The sequence below is a fragment of the Pimephales promelas genome, chromosome 23, assembly GCF_988280905.1.
Source record: "Pimephales promelas chromosome 23, fPimPro1.hap1.1, whole genome shotgun sequence".
Taxonomy (NCBI): Eukaryota; Metazoa; Chordata; class Actinopteri; order Cypriniformes; family Leuciscidae; genus Pimephales; species Pimephales promelas.
This window is the reverse complement of record NC_142791.1, coordinates 12,108,025-12,123,239: the sequence shown is the minus strand read 5'-3', so window position 1 is coordinate 12,123,239 and position 15,215 is coordinate 12,108,025. Positions and strand designations below refer to the sequence as shown.

At 36.6% G+C, this 15,215-nt stretch overlaps 1 protein-coding gene across 2 annotated transcripts; it reads left to right on the top strand.

The window, feature by feature from the left end:
- The first annotated feature begins 87 nt into the window (after positions 1–87).
- osbp2a (oxysterol binding protein 2a) lies at positions 88–15,170 on the top strand. Of its 2 annotated transcripts, none has more exons than XM_039675459.2 (14): positions 88–383; positions 2,582–2,787; positions 9,154–9,404; positions 9,480–9,648; positions 9,883–10,006; positions 10,546–10,612; positions 11,370–11,498; positions 11,589–11,834; positions 12,372–12,492; positions 12,939–13,042; positions 14,000–14,095; positions 14,178–14,362; positions 14,582–14,802; positions 14,919–15,170. In XM_039675459.2, the coding sequence occupies exons 1-14, from the start codon at positions 226–228 to the stop codon at positions 15,059–15,061; spliced, it is 2,220 nt and encodes a 739-aa protein (XP_039531393.2). In that variant the 5' UTR covers positions 88–225; the 3' UTR covers positions 15,062–15,170. The 2 variants fall into 2 exon arrangements, with proteins under 2 accessions (XP_039531393.2, XP_039531392.2); XM_039675458.2 differs by having other exon boundaries at positions 88–476.
- Positions 15,171–15,215: the final 45 nt, after the last annotated feature.

Below are 15,215 nucleotides of genomic sequence, written 5' to 3'. Positions count from 1 at the left end.
GCATCTACGTCATGCACTGTGTTGGTTCCCCCAGTAGCATCAGTTTTCCATCATATCTCTCAGAAGCGCCGCCTCTCCTCGCAGCGACCGCAAATTTGACTCCTCGCTCATGCCCTAAACGTGTTGCATTCATGCGAAGGCAAGTGAGGTGTCTGGCGTGCGATCTGCAGCGGTGAGAGAAGAGACAGCAGCAGCGCGCGCGTATCCCCGCGGACAACGCTTAATATGACCGAACTGGTGGTGCGGACCCTTCCGTCTCCTTCAGGTGTGCAGGGTCCCGGCCCGGACACTTATAAAGGATGGCTCTTTAAATGGACCAACTACCTGAAGGGCTACCAGCGCCGGTGGTTCGTCCTGAGTAACGGCCTCCTGTCTTATTACAGGTACGTGCACTGCGTTTCAGTTGATGCGCACGAGGAGCGCTCGAGACTCTCGGCGCGCGTGACTTTGCTGTGTCACCCCTTTCACCGGGCACGGTACGTACATTATCTGACTTTTAACTGAGGTAGAGTTGCGCAGAAGTTTTAATTAAAAGGCCTCTTACTTGTAAGCACCGCAGGTTACAGCACAAGTCATTTCTTTGCTGTCCATCATCCATTCTGCAACAATGCCTCTCCTGTTTATAATTAGTAATGGGGACATCTGAAGCAACTAGCCTAGATCAAGTTTCCAACGTTCTGCAAGGGCCTAACAGAAAAAAAAAAAACACTATTTAACATTATACAGTGTATTTATGAGCAGTGGGGTGAGGGGTCATAGGCTACCTAGCACTATAATAGGCTACCTCTGTTTTCTCATTTACAACATTGTGCTTTAGAAATATCAATGTATTCATTTAAGTAAAAAAAGGGGGTCATGAATTTCAGGATATCTTTGTGCTTGTCTCTTTTAAAAGGCATGAACTCTTCAAGTTTTTATAGAACATGATGATGTTCTCCAGCGTGATTGAGAATATTTCAAAGAACAAATTTTGCTTCATTGGGACATCTGTCCATCTGCAGTTTAAATGCCCATTTCAAGCACATTCACCTTAATTTCATTAACATTCTGTTATCCTGAAGTAAAAATGTTTGGTGTTTTGCATAATGTATTTTTAACGCTATTAACATTATTATTCTCCTTATGATAATTGCTTTTGTACCCTTCACCTTGTATTTAAGTGTGACTGTAATGCATAAGTAAATGATGTCTTGCTACTGCAGTGTATCTGGATTTAGTATGGATTTGATATTAACAAGGCTCTGATTCTGCATTATGGACTCAGAAATCATGCAGTTATTTATTGCAGCCAGCATGTAATATTTGTCTGTCATTCTGGAACTTTCAGTGTCTAACAGGCAATGCTGTGAGCTGGGTACCATAATCGAATACAAATTGGATAAAATACAATGTAATAGGAAATGAGATAAAATTACTAGATGAAAAAAAATTACTGCAATACAATACACAATATAAATAAGAAATACAATAAGTAAATAAAGTAAAATAAAATTTAGTAGGATTTTACACAATAAAAATATAATCACTGCCGTCTCACTCATAATAACAAAATATTAAAACTACATTATTGTTTTTTTTACATAATAATTACCATAATAATAAATTCTCCTATAAAAAGTAAATGCTTATGTCTACACAATACTCACAATAATAAATTCACCAACAATAATAAAATAATACAAATAAATTATGTTTTACAACATAATTACTCACAATTATAAATTCACTCATAGTCATAATAATAATAAATCATAAAAATAAATAATTGTTTTACTCAGTAATTACTCACAATGATAATTTCACTAATAATAATACAAAATTAAAAAAAAAAATATTATTTTACTCAAAATAATAAATTCACTTAATAATAGTTATTACTAAACTAAATAATAATAAATTCACTTATAATAATAAAACTAAGTTATTATTTTTTACATACAGTAATTACCCACAATAATACATTCCCCAATAATAATAAAAAATAAATTATGTTTTACAGCATATGCTACTCACAATAATAAATTCACTTATAATAATAAAAGAATAAAAATAAATTATTTTTACACAATAATAACCCTCAATAATAAATTCTCCAATATTAAAATTCAGTTGTTATTTTTACAGCATAACTATCCACAATAATAATATTGCCCCAATAAAAATAAATTATGTTTTACAGCATAATTACTCAAAATAAGTGTTCACTCATAATAATAAAATAATAAAAATAACTTCTTATTTTTACACAACAATTACTTTCAATAATAAATTAATACAATTATTAATGTAATTGTAATTAATACAATACAATTATACAAAATAAAATATTTTTTACAGCATTATTATTTACAATAACAAATTCACACTTAATAAAACAATTGAAAAATATATTTTACACATTAATTACTCAAGTATAAATTAATTTACAAAGTATTTACACAGAAAATGAATGAAGCGCATGAATGATTGACAAGGCTGCTGGTAGATGTTGGAACTGACACTGTTATTGTGTTTGTGATGGTGTGACTCTGTCAAATTAGTTGCCTCTTTAACAGATGTCGTTGTGTGAATTTGTCTTTAGGACACAAGCAGAAATGGCACACACCTGCCGAGGCACGATTACCTTGGCGACGGTGCACATAGAGATTGGCGACACCTATCACTTTGTGTTGACAAGTGGTGGGCGGAGCTACCACCTGAAGGCCTACACAGAGGGGGAGTGTCAGCGCTGGGTTTCTGCTCTGCAACAGGCCAAAGCAAACGCCACTCAAATGATGCCCCATTCAGGTGAGTCCTGTCCCAGTGCCAATGAAAAGCATCCCAGGATACACTTCATAAGGCCAATTCACACTGACTGACGGCGACAGTCATCAGATTACAGCACGTCTGTTCTCAGACATTCCAAGAACAATATTCAATCATGTTCAGTCGACGGAAAAGAGAGCCGGCAGGCGGCGACTGGTAACACTCAGATCCGACACACTGGTAAAACCCAACGGCGTTTGTCTGCGTCTGTTTTTGCATTGTGAATTAGCCTTAAAGGCCCATTCACACCAAGGACGATAACTAAAATTAGCAATAAAGATTTAGTTCTAAAAATCATTCTTTATATAAAAGAAAGTAGAGTTCCCTCACACCACACCTGTAACTATAACGGTGCAGAGAAACAATGTCACCGGAATCACTTTCCAGCTGATGATAAAAACATTGAGAGCCAATTGAGCATTTAAAGCTACACTGTGTAACTCTTTTAGTTTATTCTTAGCTAAAAACACTTTCAAAAATATATGTGCTCATTATGTATATTTACTTCGTTCAAGTAATAAAGTATTCTCGTGAGTGTATAATAAGCCATTAAAAATACATACGGGTAAGGGGTTCTAATGTCATTAGCCAAAGAGGGACATACCCGTTAATTCAAGCTTCGCCTTTCGCGTTTACGTTTGAGTTAACACTCATGGACGAGGTCGAACTGGAAGCCATGTTAATCTTGGACTACATTGGCCACCATAGGAGTTAAAACGAAATCGGAATTGAGAGGAACAGAAACTAATATTCACTGGATGGTCATATACATTTTCACCACTAGATGGGGGTAAAAATCACATACTGTAGCTTTAAAGAGATAGTTCACCCAAAATTTTAGATTATCCCTTAATTTACTCATCCTCAAGCCATCCTAGGTGTATATGACTCTTTTCTTCCGACAGAGCTACATTTGTGTACGGCGGTTACCAGAAGCCCAGGAATACAGTTTATAAAGTTGTATAGGTATTTTTCTAACATATTTTTCTTAAATTGTTTTTGTGTAAAATAGTCATGATAAAGAAAGCACATATTCAATTTGTATTGTTTCAATAATCTTTCTTGTTGTTCAGGCTTTAATAATACATCAGTCTCAGCCGTATACATTCTTTTTAAACAGGTTTGCGTTCTTATCTTCTCATAACCTTTAAGGCCCGTTCAGACCAAGAAAGATATTAACAATGAAAACGATATTGTTCTAAAAATCTTTTAACAGCCAATCAGAATCCATCCTGCTTTAAAGAGCTCGAGCAGACGCCAAAACTGCTTGTGATAAACGCAATATTGTTGTTTGCTGATGTTGTATATAGTAGAACTAAATGTGAATTTCATTTTTCATTTTAGCAGTGCTAAAGTTCTTTAGAAATGATTTATTGCAGATCTAATCTCACAAGAATGCACAGTAAAATTAATTCCTACACAAAACATATGCCTCACTCTTGTATATCCCTAAAAAAAAAATCCTGTTTAACAAACACCTTTTTTATCCCCCTTTACCATTTAAGGCAAAACGTTCCTTTTCTATTATTATTTTTTTTAATTTTAATCCTTTTTTAGCCGAATGCCCACTAGGGGGTAGCATTGTGCATGATTTTTTTAAGCTTGTTTTTCATTTCATATTTAAAGTAAATCCACAATTATATATAGGTATTTATTAATTACTCATAAATATTATGTTTTAAATATGTGTGTTACATTTAATCAACAGGTTTCATTTCAAATTAAATAACGCAGTGCACGTCTTACTTTTTATTTCTATCCTCAGAATTCATTTTTTTCTTAACAAAAACGTAATACAGCCTGAGAAAACGTACCTTTGATATTTTAAATGCACTGGCTGTTTTCGACTCCTCCTACATTATTGCATTTTCACGAGCCTCTTTTATCTCCAAATGTGATTAATGTGCATGTTGCAACACCTTCCCGTTTGGACCATTTCATCTGCTACTGAATGAAGTGATGAGCATATTAGCTCCGCCCACTGTGCAGGATGGAGAATGTGAGGGGAGAGAGGGAGGGGGAGAAGGAAAGCAGGAGCGCGAGGAATGGGAGGGAAGCTTGGAAGGTGACCGAGAGGGAACGCTGCTTCACGCTTTCATTCAAAAAAATGTGATCATCATCTTCACTGCATAAGAATTTGCTCCGTATTTATCAGTGATTCCACCCTGTCGAGGAAAGGTAGGACAAATTATAAATACATATGCCCTAATGGCATTTATTATGTTTAGTGGAGAATTAAATCAGAGTTCATAGATGCAATAGTCTGTTTTACATGCTTATTTCAGCCTTGAATTTTTTAAAAGTTAAATATGCAGTAGCTTTTTATGATCAGTTATGGGAATGAGTCTATGTTCTGTGGGAACCAATTGAGCCAACGTTTGACTTCACAACAGCATGAAATTAATTTTGACATTTTCTGAAAAATCTGTGCGGTGTCGTGTTTGTCAGGGCGTTGCTAGCATTTTCTTAGTGTCAACACTCCTAAGTTTCTTTAAGTGTGGTTTGTCAGCACCTCATTACTGCACACTATGAGAAACTTACAACACAACTGTGCAAATCAGATTATATGTGATGCAAAGTATGCAGGCTGATGGGCAAGACTGGATACCAGTGAACTTTTCAAAGATCCTTCTAAGCTTTTCCTCGCTGCATCTCCATTGATGTTGATCTCCACACTTTAAATCTTCCCTGTTAGGTGTGGTTAGTCAGGGATGAGTCACTCGTCTCTCTCCAGCAGGTCAGGGGAAGGTGATCTTTGATTTATTCTCCAGCGCTGGTGCTTCTCTCACTCGCTCTATTTTAATTCTCCCGAATCCCTCCTTCAGGACTCGCTCTGATGTAAGATGAGCACCGCTGGTAGGCAGGAGTCATCATCTGTATGTGAAGGAGTTCACGCTCTCTCCACTTTCATTCTGCTCTCTAGCAGCCACACTAATCCACTTTTCCCCATTGTTTTCTTGGCAAGCATAAAATTGCAATATTATGCTTGGATTGGGTTTGGTATGCTTTGGCTTTGATGCAGTTTGGATGGAAAGATTGAATCATGTAATCTTTGCAGCTGCGATTCGCCAACTTGCAAAATGTTGTTCTAACAAATGTTAAAAAAGTAGCATGAACAAAGAACAAAGAGAGAATTTATTATTCAATAATAAATAAAAGTATTTGTAACAAAAGCTGCTTTGTTGACCTATATTTGTTCAAAATAGGAATATAGTATTGGAATAGTAATATCGTTTTTGAAATTGGAAATGAATCAGAGTTTATTGGAGTATGTTTTACAAGAAAATACTATTTCAGGTTTCCTACTTAAAATTAAAAATGACGTTTAATTCAAAACTTGCCATTTTTTTTGTTATTACAATGTAAAAAATATTGTTGGTTTAACTTAAAATAAGTAACCTGGTTGCCTTAAAATTTCATTGAAATGGAAAAATTGTGTTAATACAATGAAGGAGATTAATTTAATCACCAGAAACTCAAAATATTATGTTATCTGAACTACATAAATGATCTAAGTTGATTTGACATAAGAAAAAAAATTGTGATTACAAATCATGAAAATATATATATTTTTTTACAGTGAGCAATTCCTGAGTGAAAAGTGTTTCAAAGTAAATCCTACACTGATTTTGTATTGTATGTTGCAAAGACATGAATTCATTTGTTATTATTTTATAATAATTATAGTAATTATTTTTTTTGCGTTTATATAAACCTAATTAATCATAGATAATACTATAATAATACTACAATGAAAAACAAAAACACAACATTGATATGAAAATAATAATATGATAAGTTGCTATGTAAATGGTTGGAAATTAATTTTTTGTTTTTATTTTAGAGCTGTTGAGCTTACAAATATATATTATTATGAATACATTATTAATTATACAATATTTTAATGCTTTTTCTAATGTTTTCTGATTTACGTTTTACTTATTTAACTTATTTTAAAGTTATTTATTATTTTCTTACTTACAAAGCTGCGTTTATTTTAAATATTATTACAATTTAAAGGAACTGTTTTCTATTTTAATTATGTTAAAATATAATTTATTCCTGTGATCAAAGCTGAATTCCAGCATCATTACTCCAGTCTTCGGTGTCACATGATCCTTCAGAAATCAGTCTGATATGATGATTTGATGCTCGAGAAACATTTCTGATTATTATCAAGGTTGAAATAGTTGTGCTGCTCAGTATTTTTGTGTTTTTAAATTTCATTAAAAAAAAGGATTCTTTGGTGAATTGAAAGGTCACAAAAACAGCATTTATTTAATAAAAAAATATGATGTGTTACTCAGTCCCGTAACTGATCATAAAAAGTTACTGCATATTTAACAACACACAATGTGCTGCTAAATGTTTTTTTTTTTTTTTAATGATTTTTACACCTTACTGAGCACAAACTTTTGAACTACAGTGAGTATATACGTATCATCATAATAACATAATCTGATCAGGGAGCAGCAGCTCATTTAAAGGAAACACTTCTACCTATCTGATCTCCATTCACTGATGTACAGATAGACTAAGTTTCAGTGAACAGTGTGCCAGCGTGTCGACTGCTGGTCTCTGTGTATCTGCCTCCTACAAGCAAGCGCTTTCCAAATGGTCTTGCGTCACACAAGACATGAGGTGATTTACAGCCTATCCTCGCCTGTTTGCTAGTGAGTGATGGCCATGTTGTGTGAGAGAGTAGGCAAAGCGAGACACATTAGGCCCTTTGGGTTTTTCATTCTCTCTACAGCTTCTAAAAATAGCTGTCCTTCCAATTGCGTGGGACCTAGTTTCCATGGTAACCATGTTCATTCACAGAAATCTGGCGTTTGAATGGGTTGTTGGTTATTATGACGCCTCGCTTTCACACTCGCTCATTCCATCACCTACTGCCCACATTCAATTGTGATGTCCTTCAACTCTCCAATGACACCTAAATCTTGATATTTCTCCTTCTGATTGTGTCTTTGTTGCTTTCTTTCTGTTTGAACATGGTATCTTTCTCTCTTTCTTGCTGTCTCCGACGGCCATCTCCTCGGTCCATTTCTCAGCATCCATTTAAAGCTTAGCTGAAAAACACGCTTGTAATTGAAAAGACCTCCACAAAAGGACTGTGTAAATTCTCAGCTGTCACTCCAGACCCCTCCAGCGCCTCGTCTGTGCTATTTATAAACTTATTTTAGTTCAGCCTGTTAGTGCTGCAGTAAATTTGATCATCTCTGTCGGCTGCAGAACATCATAACACACAATAACTTCACTTATTTAAAGGAATGTGTTTCCATTACTACGAGAAGAAATTATAAATCATCCCTTAATTTGCAAAATACAAACAAAAAGTGGATACTGAAATTCACTCACAATGGAAATCCAGAGTTTTGTTGAATGCCAAGGACCCCCAAATATGATGACCTCCTGGCAAGGGACCCATTTCTAAAATTTAAGTACAGTATGTATTTTAAGACTTATTTCTGTGAGGAAAATAGTATGAAAAGACTGTTTTTTATACATACTTTATACAATAGTATTTGAGTATTCAATTTTAGGGTCCTTACTTTTTAGCATTTACATATTTCCACTTGGATTGCTTCTAAGATCACTTGGGCTTAATTATCACTTTTATGCAGACGACACTCAGATTTATATTCACTCTAAGCCTGGTCAAAATTTGGATGTTCCTTTTTTAACATTGTATATTCTGAGATAAAAACATGGATGTCCCAAAAAATGTTGTCTCTTAATAGTGATAAGAGCGAGGCCTCGCTCATTGGCACCTCTCTTCAGCTTCATAAAGCTGGCTCACTCATGTTAAACGTAGGCCATCTACATTTAAAGTGATTCGGAGGCACAAACTAAATTAAAAATCTAGTTATATTTGATTCTAGTCTCTCATTTGACTCTAATGTACTGTACACTCTTAATCTCAGAAACATTGTTAGACTCCGCTCTGTGTTATCCCTCTCTGCGACTGAAAGGCTTATTAATACTACCTTTGTTTTTTCCCGCATTGCAATGCACTTCTTGCTTGGATCTTGAAAGTGACTTTTGATACTTTATTCATTTATTTTTTTTTGCGAAATTGAAATTGGTGACAAGAAATAGCCAATTAAATAGCAAAAATAACTATATTGTAATATGTATTGTTATCGTAAAATAAAATTACTCATGATTTTGGTCATATCGCCCACCCCTTTTAGGCATGCCCGCACATGCTCTGCAATCAAACGGCATTCGCGTGCAAATTGTAAATTGATGCAATGAAAATGAGGCTGCGACTAAGGTTTACTTCACTCTTAACATCTTCTCATTCATTTTCCATCTATCTCTCCATTTATCTCTTTTCTGCAGATGACTCTGGCGACGAGGGTCCACTAGCCCAGCCGGATCGTGCTCTGATCCAGGGGGCGCTCAAGACTCTGGCCAGCAAGCTTGAAGACCTCAGCACCTGCAATGAGCTCATAGGGAAGCACGGTGCCGCCCTCCAGCGCTCCCTCAGTGAACTAGAAGACCTGCGAACCCCTACCGACGGTGCCGATAAACTGAAGACCGTGAACGAGCGAGCCACTCTCTTCCGCATCACTTCCAATGCTATGATCAATGTGAGTCTTATAGTTGTCTGCATACTAAACAAAATGAAATGATTGATGAATCTAAATGACTGCTTTTGGGATCAGGCCTGCCAGGACTTTGTGGATCTAGCGGAGACTCACAGCCGGCGGTGGCAGCGTGTGCTGCAGTATGAAAGGGAACAGCGCCACCACCTGGAGGAGACCATCGAGCAGCTAGCCAAACAGCACAACAATCTGGAGAGAGCCTGGAGGGAAGCGCCCAGTACACACAATAGTGAGACTTTTTGACTTTTTTTTTTTCCATTTGAGGACAAAAGAAGTTGTTTTGCTGAATGTCCAAGCTACCTTTTCTCTTCAATGAGCGTGAAGAGTAAAATTGCTCCAAAAAGTACAAATAGAATAGTACAAACTTTTGAATGGTAGTGTAATGTCTATCTTTATCATAAAAGTGCAAATGTAATAATGCTGACCTTGCACTAAGTGAGATTTTCCATGTGTTGATCTTCAGAAGGGGCGGAACGAACACCGGAGGGGGAATCCAGTGAGGAGAATGAAGACATAGAGTTCTTTGATGCCATGGAAGATTCTCCAGCCTTCATCACAGTGCCAGCAGAAGATCACTCACAGAACAGGTTCATTTATAGATCATATAGTTGATGGCTTTCACTCACTGAACCAGACACACACACAAATCAAATCAAATCGCTGACCATCTGATGCATTTAAAAAGGAAAACAGCTTGATCAAATAAAAAGATCAGATTTGATTGGCTCACTGTTCGCAATTTCTGGAAGTCAGAGTGCCCAGGTTTTATTAGCTCACTCAGGATAATCTTCACAATTTACACAATAGTTTTAGCCTTTTCAGTTAATTATCATTTTGTGCACTGAAACTGCTGCATTATTATACTAATATTTTTAGGTGTCATCGATTTCAGATGAACCTGCCCCTAAGTGGTGTGGAAGAACAAAATTAATTGTGTTTTTTCATGTCAGTTAAATGGCCTTTCTCTGTATAATGGCCATGGGCAGTTCTTTGCTAAAATAAATTAATGGGATATGGAATATTTGTAAATATTATGAAACAAAATAGTTTTTTCAGCATCTACTCTGTGACCCAATAATGATCTTCTGTTTCATCCTTCTCTTGTGTTTCTCTGTGTGTCCCTCAGACACTTGAGCATTAACCAGAGCGTGACAAGTGGAAGTTTATCCAGTAATTGGAGCCAGGGCGACAATGTAGGTTTGGGCTTTTGTTTAATTAACATATCCAAACTAAACCACACATGCCAAATAATGTTAAATATCTTTATTAAAGGGTGAGTTTGCCAAAACATGAAAATTGTGTTATCATTTACTTACCTTCATATCATTCCAGAATCCAGACCCATAAGGCTTTTTATGGGATCAAAATCCTGCCAAATGTTTTGCGGCCACAGATCCAAAAAATAAGCGTGATTCAAAAATGTAAAAACACGTGTAAAACATTGGAGTGAAGTCAACTCCCCTCTTCGATTGATTGGCTAGAGGAGGAGCTGTCAATTTAGTGGAACTAGTGGACCAATGGTGACGCCTTAATTTACATGAAACTTGAACTGTAACATTTGGAAGAGCAAGCGCAGAACAAGAAAAGAAGAGCGAAAAACATGAATATAAATTTACGTTATTTTTTGATTCACGCTTATTATTTTTTGATCCGTGGCCACAATACATTTGGCAGGATTTTGAATCGATACACAAAATAAGATATTTTTTTATGAAATCAGATATCTTTCTGTTCCTCCATTGAGTCTACACAACTACCACTACCAGATTCCAGAATACCAGAATGAACAAATCAAACAAAAGTAATTAAAATAGCTCAACACAACAAATGTTTCAAGTGGTTTCGCCAAATGAATCTGAAAATGCAACTTTTATTTAACTTCTGCAGTCTTAGAATTATTCAACCCCCAGAGTTGAATAATTTTTCAGAGTTTTTTCTCTGTGTTTACAGGACAGTTCTGGCAGCTACTTGCGCAGGGGCAGACGCCGTCGCATCCCAGATAAGCCCAACTACTCCCTGAACCTGTGGAGCATCATGAAGAACTGCATTGGCAAGGAGCTCTCCAAGATCCCTATGCCTGTAAGTGGAGTCTCAGATCTGGTGTGTTGTGTAGCTGTTGATATCTGAATCTTCACAGGGATTTGCGTGCGTCTGAATCCTCACTTCCAGGTGAACTTCAACGAGCCGCTGTCGATGCTCCAGCGTTTGACGGAGGATCTTGAATACAGCGAGCTCCTGGACCGGGCAGCACGCTGCGACTCCTCTCTGGAGCAGATGTGCCTGGTTTCCGCCTTCTCCGTCTCGTCCTATTCAACCACCATCCACCGCACAGGGAAACCCTTCAACCCTCTGCTGGGAGAGACCTATGAGCTGGACCGCGTGGAGGAGTACGGATACCGCTCCATTTGTGAACAGGTCCAAAACTACACTCATAATACACAAATATTAATTTGATTATATATTATAACAAACAAAAATATGTATATAAATAAATCAGAAATGAGGATAATAATAATATTATTGATAATGCCTCATAAATAAATCCTTTTTTAAAGAAATGAATACCTTTATTCAGCAAGGATGCATTAAATTGATAACTAAAAGGGACAGTAAAGACATTTATAATTTTGACAAAAGATTTCTATTTCGAATAAATGCTCTTCTTTTGAATTTTACATTTGAGTAAGCAGCACAACTGTTTTCAACATAGACTGATTATAGACTGAATAGACTGATTTCTGAAGGATCACGTGACACTGAAGACTGGAGTAATGATGCTGAAAATTCAGCTTTGATCACAGGAATTAATTACATTTCTAAATATATTACAATAGAAAACAGTTATTTTATTGATTCTCTCTCTCTCTCTCTCTCTCTCTCTCTCTCTCTCTCTCTCTCTCTCTCTCTCTCTCTCTCTCTCTCTCTGTCTCTCTCTCTCTCTCTCTCTCTCAGATAAGTCATCACCCACCGGCGGCCGCCCATCATGTGATATCGCAGCGAGGCTGGACCCTGTGGCAGGAGATCACCATCGACAGCAAATTTCGTGGCAAATACATCTCCATCATGCCACTAGGTGATCCATCATGAGCAATGAGTGGCCTCTCAAGGACATTCACATCATCAAACACACAAAACTATTGAATAGTTTCCACTTTTCTAGTTTATTATGCACACAATCCAGAGTTACCTTAAAACATTGATTATCTTGAGTGAATATACAGTAGAGCAGAACAAAACAGTAATAATATGTAAACTCTATAAATGTTTTAATGACATTACATTTTTTAAATAAAATACTTGTTATCTAGATTCACTTTGTGTACATGCAAATGTATATATAGATGTGCTGCTTCCCGGTAAACGTTACTTCAAAGGAAAATTCATTTGTGGTACTGTTTCTATTTTTACAGAGCCTTTTATATACTAATGTTTATTGCAGCTCCGAGCTGTTTTTAGAGCGGTACATTTCTCCTTCTCATGCTGTTATTTGCTCATAATGCCTCTGTTTGCTCTCTGCAGGCAACATTCACCTTAAGTTCCACGCCAGTGGGAATCACTATGTGTGGAGCAAGGTGACCTCCACTGTGCACAACATCATCGTGGGCAAACTATGGATTGACCAAGTACGTGATTGGTTTTCTCTTACTTTTTTTTTTTATCTATGTATTACGCTCACTTTAATGTTGTTCCAAATCCAAAACCACCATGAAAGTATCATTAAAGTAATCCATATACTGTATCAGTATCATTAATATGCAATTATAGTACTTATGAATATTTTGAATTCTTTTTATTCTATTTTTTTTACTTTCAGTTTCAGTATTTTTGTGCTTCTGTCATTTTTGTTTGTTTGTATACATTAATTTAGCTTTATTTCAATTAACAAAAATACATTTCAGTAGTTTTAGTTGACAATATCAATGCTATATTCACAAGTCATAATTCAACATCCAATAGTCTTCTGAAGCTGTACAATGAATTTATTTCAGAATCAGATTTAAATTCAATAAAAAATCTTTATTGTTGCTCTCAAATCCAACTTGGCACCATTTTATGTTATATCAGGTTTAATGGAAGAAAAAAGTCATTTGTTTGCAGCAACATGAGGGTGATTAAATTATGATTTCAATTTTTGGGTAATATTTATGGTGTGTGCCACGTGGTGTGCCATTACTCATCTTGGACACTATCTGTTAGAGAAAAGTCACCATTGACACTGTTCTCCTCCTATAATATATATATATATATATATGAAGAGTTCAGATGCAAAAGCCTCTAAATGCCATTTGAAATTTTCTTCTTTAATGATGATTTTTATCAAACTTGTATATTTAAGTTCAGTAATTTCACTTAAATGGCAATGATAATTACCTATTAATTGTTATTTAAGTGAAATTACTGAACTTAAATATACAAGTTTGATAAAAATCATCATTGAAGAAGAAAATTTAAAATGGCATTTAGAGGCTTTTGCATCTGAACTCTTCATATATATATATATCCCTTAATTCAAATGCAAATAAATGCTCTCATCACAGCTCTATCATTATTATTAATATACACTCTTTGTCCCGATGCAGTCTGGGGATATTATAATAGTGAACCACAGGACCAAGGACACGTGCCATCTCAAATTCTCCCCTTACAGCTATTTTTCCAGGGATGTTCCTCGCAAGGTCAGTGTGTGCATCCTCTGTTCAGTCTGTGTGCTACTGCCCTCTGCAGGGTATTGAGTGTGTCTGCGTGTCCTGTCACCAGGTAACAGGCGTTGTGACGGACGGGGAAGGCAGCGCACACTATATTCTCTCTGGAACGTGGGATGATAAAATGGAAAGTGCAAAGATCATAGAGAGCAGCCACGGCTGCGGGGGATCTGAGGGAAAGCAGAAAACTGTCTATCAGACTGGACCACCACAACTACTGTGGAAAAAATACTCTCTCCCGTAAGAATCAAACTATATCTGTCTGTCTGTCTGTCTGCTGTCTGTCTGTCTGTCTGTCTGTCTGTCTGTCTGTCTGTCTGTCTGTCTGTCTGTCTGTCTGTCTGTCTGTCTGTCTGTCTATCTATCTATCTATCTATCTATCTATCTATCTATCTATCTATCTATCTATCTATCTATCTATCTATCTATCTATCTATCTATCGTCTGCTGTAATTCCAGCGAGAATGCCGAGAACATGCATTTCTTCTCTTCTCTGGCCTTGACTCTGAATGAACCTGAGGATGGTGTGGCTCCTACCGACAGCCGTCTGCGGCCCGACCAGCGGCTGATGGAGGCAGGTTTGTGGGACGAAGCTAACGCTGAGAAACAGCGTCTGGAGGAGCGTCAGCGACTGGAGAGGAGGAAGAGAGAGGCGCAGGCCAACCTCGCACTAGAAGAAGGCAAGACAGACCCACACACACTCACATTGTTTTAATATACAGTACATACAGTGCAGTAGAGCTGTAGGCTAGTTTTCTATTATCTCAATAAAGAAGTTTTGTTTTGGATTTGACAGGTAAAGAAGTGGAGAGGTACCAGCCAATGTGGTTTGAGAAAAGGACTGACACAGAGACAGGTGAGACCAGCTACGTGTACAGAGGAGGCTACTGGGAAGCCAAAGACAGACAAGACTGGAATCAGTGCTCTGCCATCTTTTGAGGCCTCTCTTTCACCAGGACCAGCTTGTCTTTCCGAATCATCATTCCCATTCTAAGGAGTTTCAAAGATGTGGAATATACTGATTCTGTTCAGTCTCTACTAAGGCACCCACATGTATATAAATATATATCTTAATTTGGAGTGTATTCATGGG

What these genes read in the sequence shown, in the direction of transcription:
- osbp2a (XM_039675458.2), top strand. Translation starts at nt 226, where the DNA reads ATGACCGAACTGGTGGTGCGGACCCTTCCGTCTCCTTCAGGTGTGCAG. An exon ending in ATTGGAGCCAGGGCGACAAT is followed by an intron (nt 10,613 to 11,369) that starts GTAGGTTTGGGC and finishes CTGTGTTTACAG; the next exon opens with GACAGTTCTGGCAGCTACTT. An exon ending in GCAAACTATGGATTGACCAA is followed by an intron (nt 13,043 to 13,999) that starts GTACGTGATTGG and finishes GTCCCGATGCAG; the next exon opens with TCTGGGGATATTATAATAGT.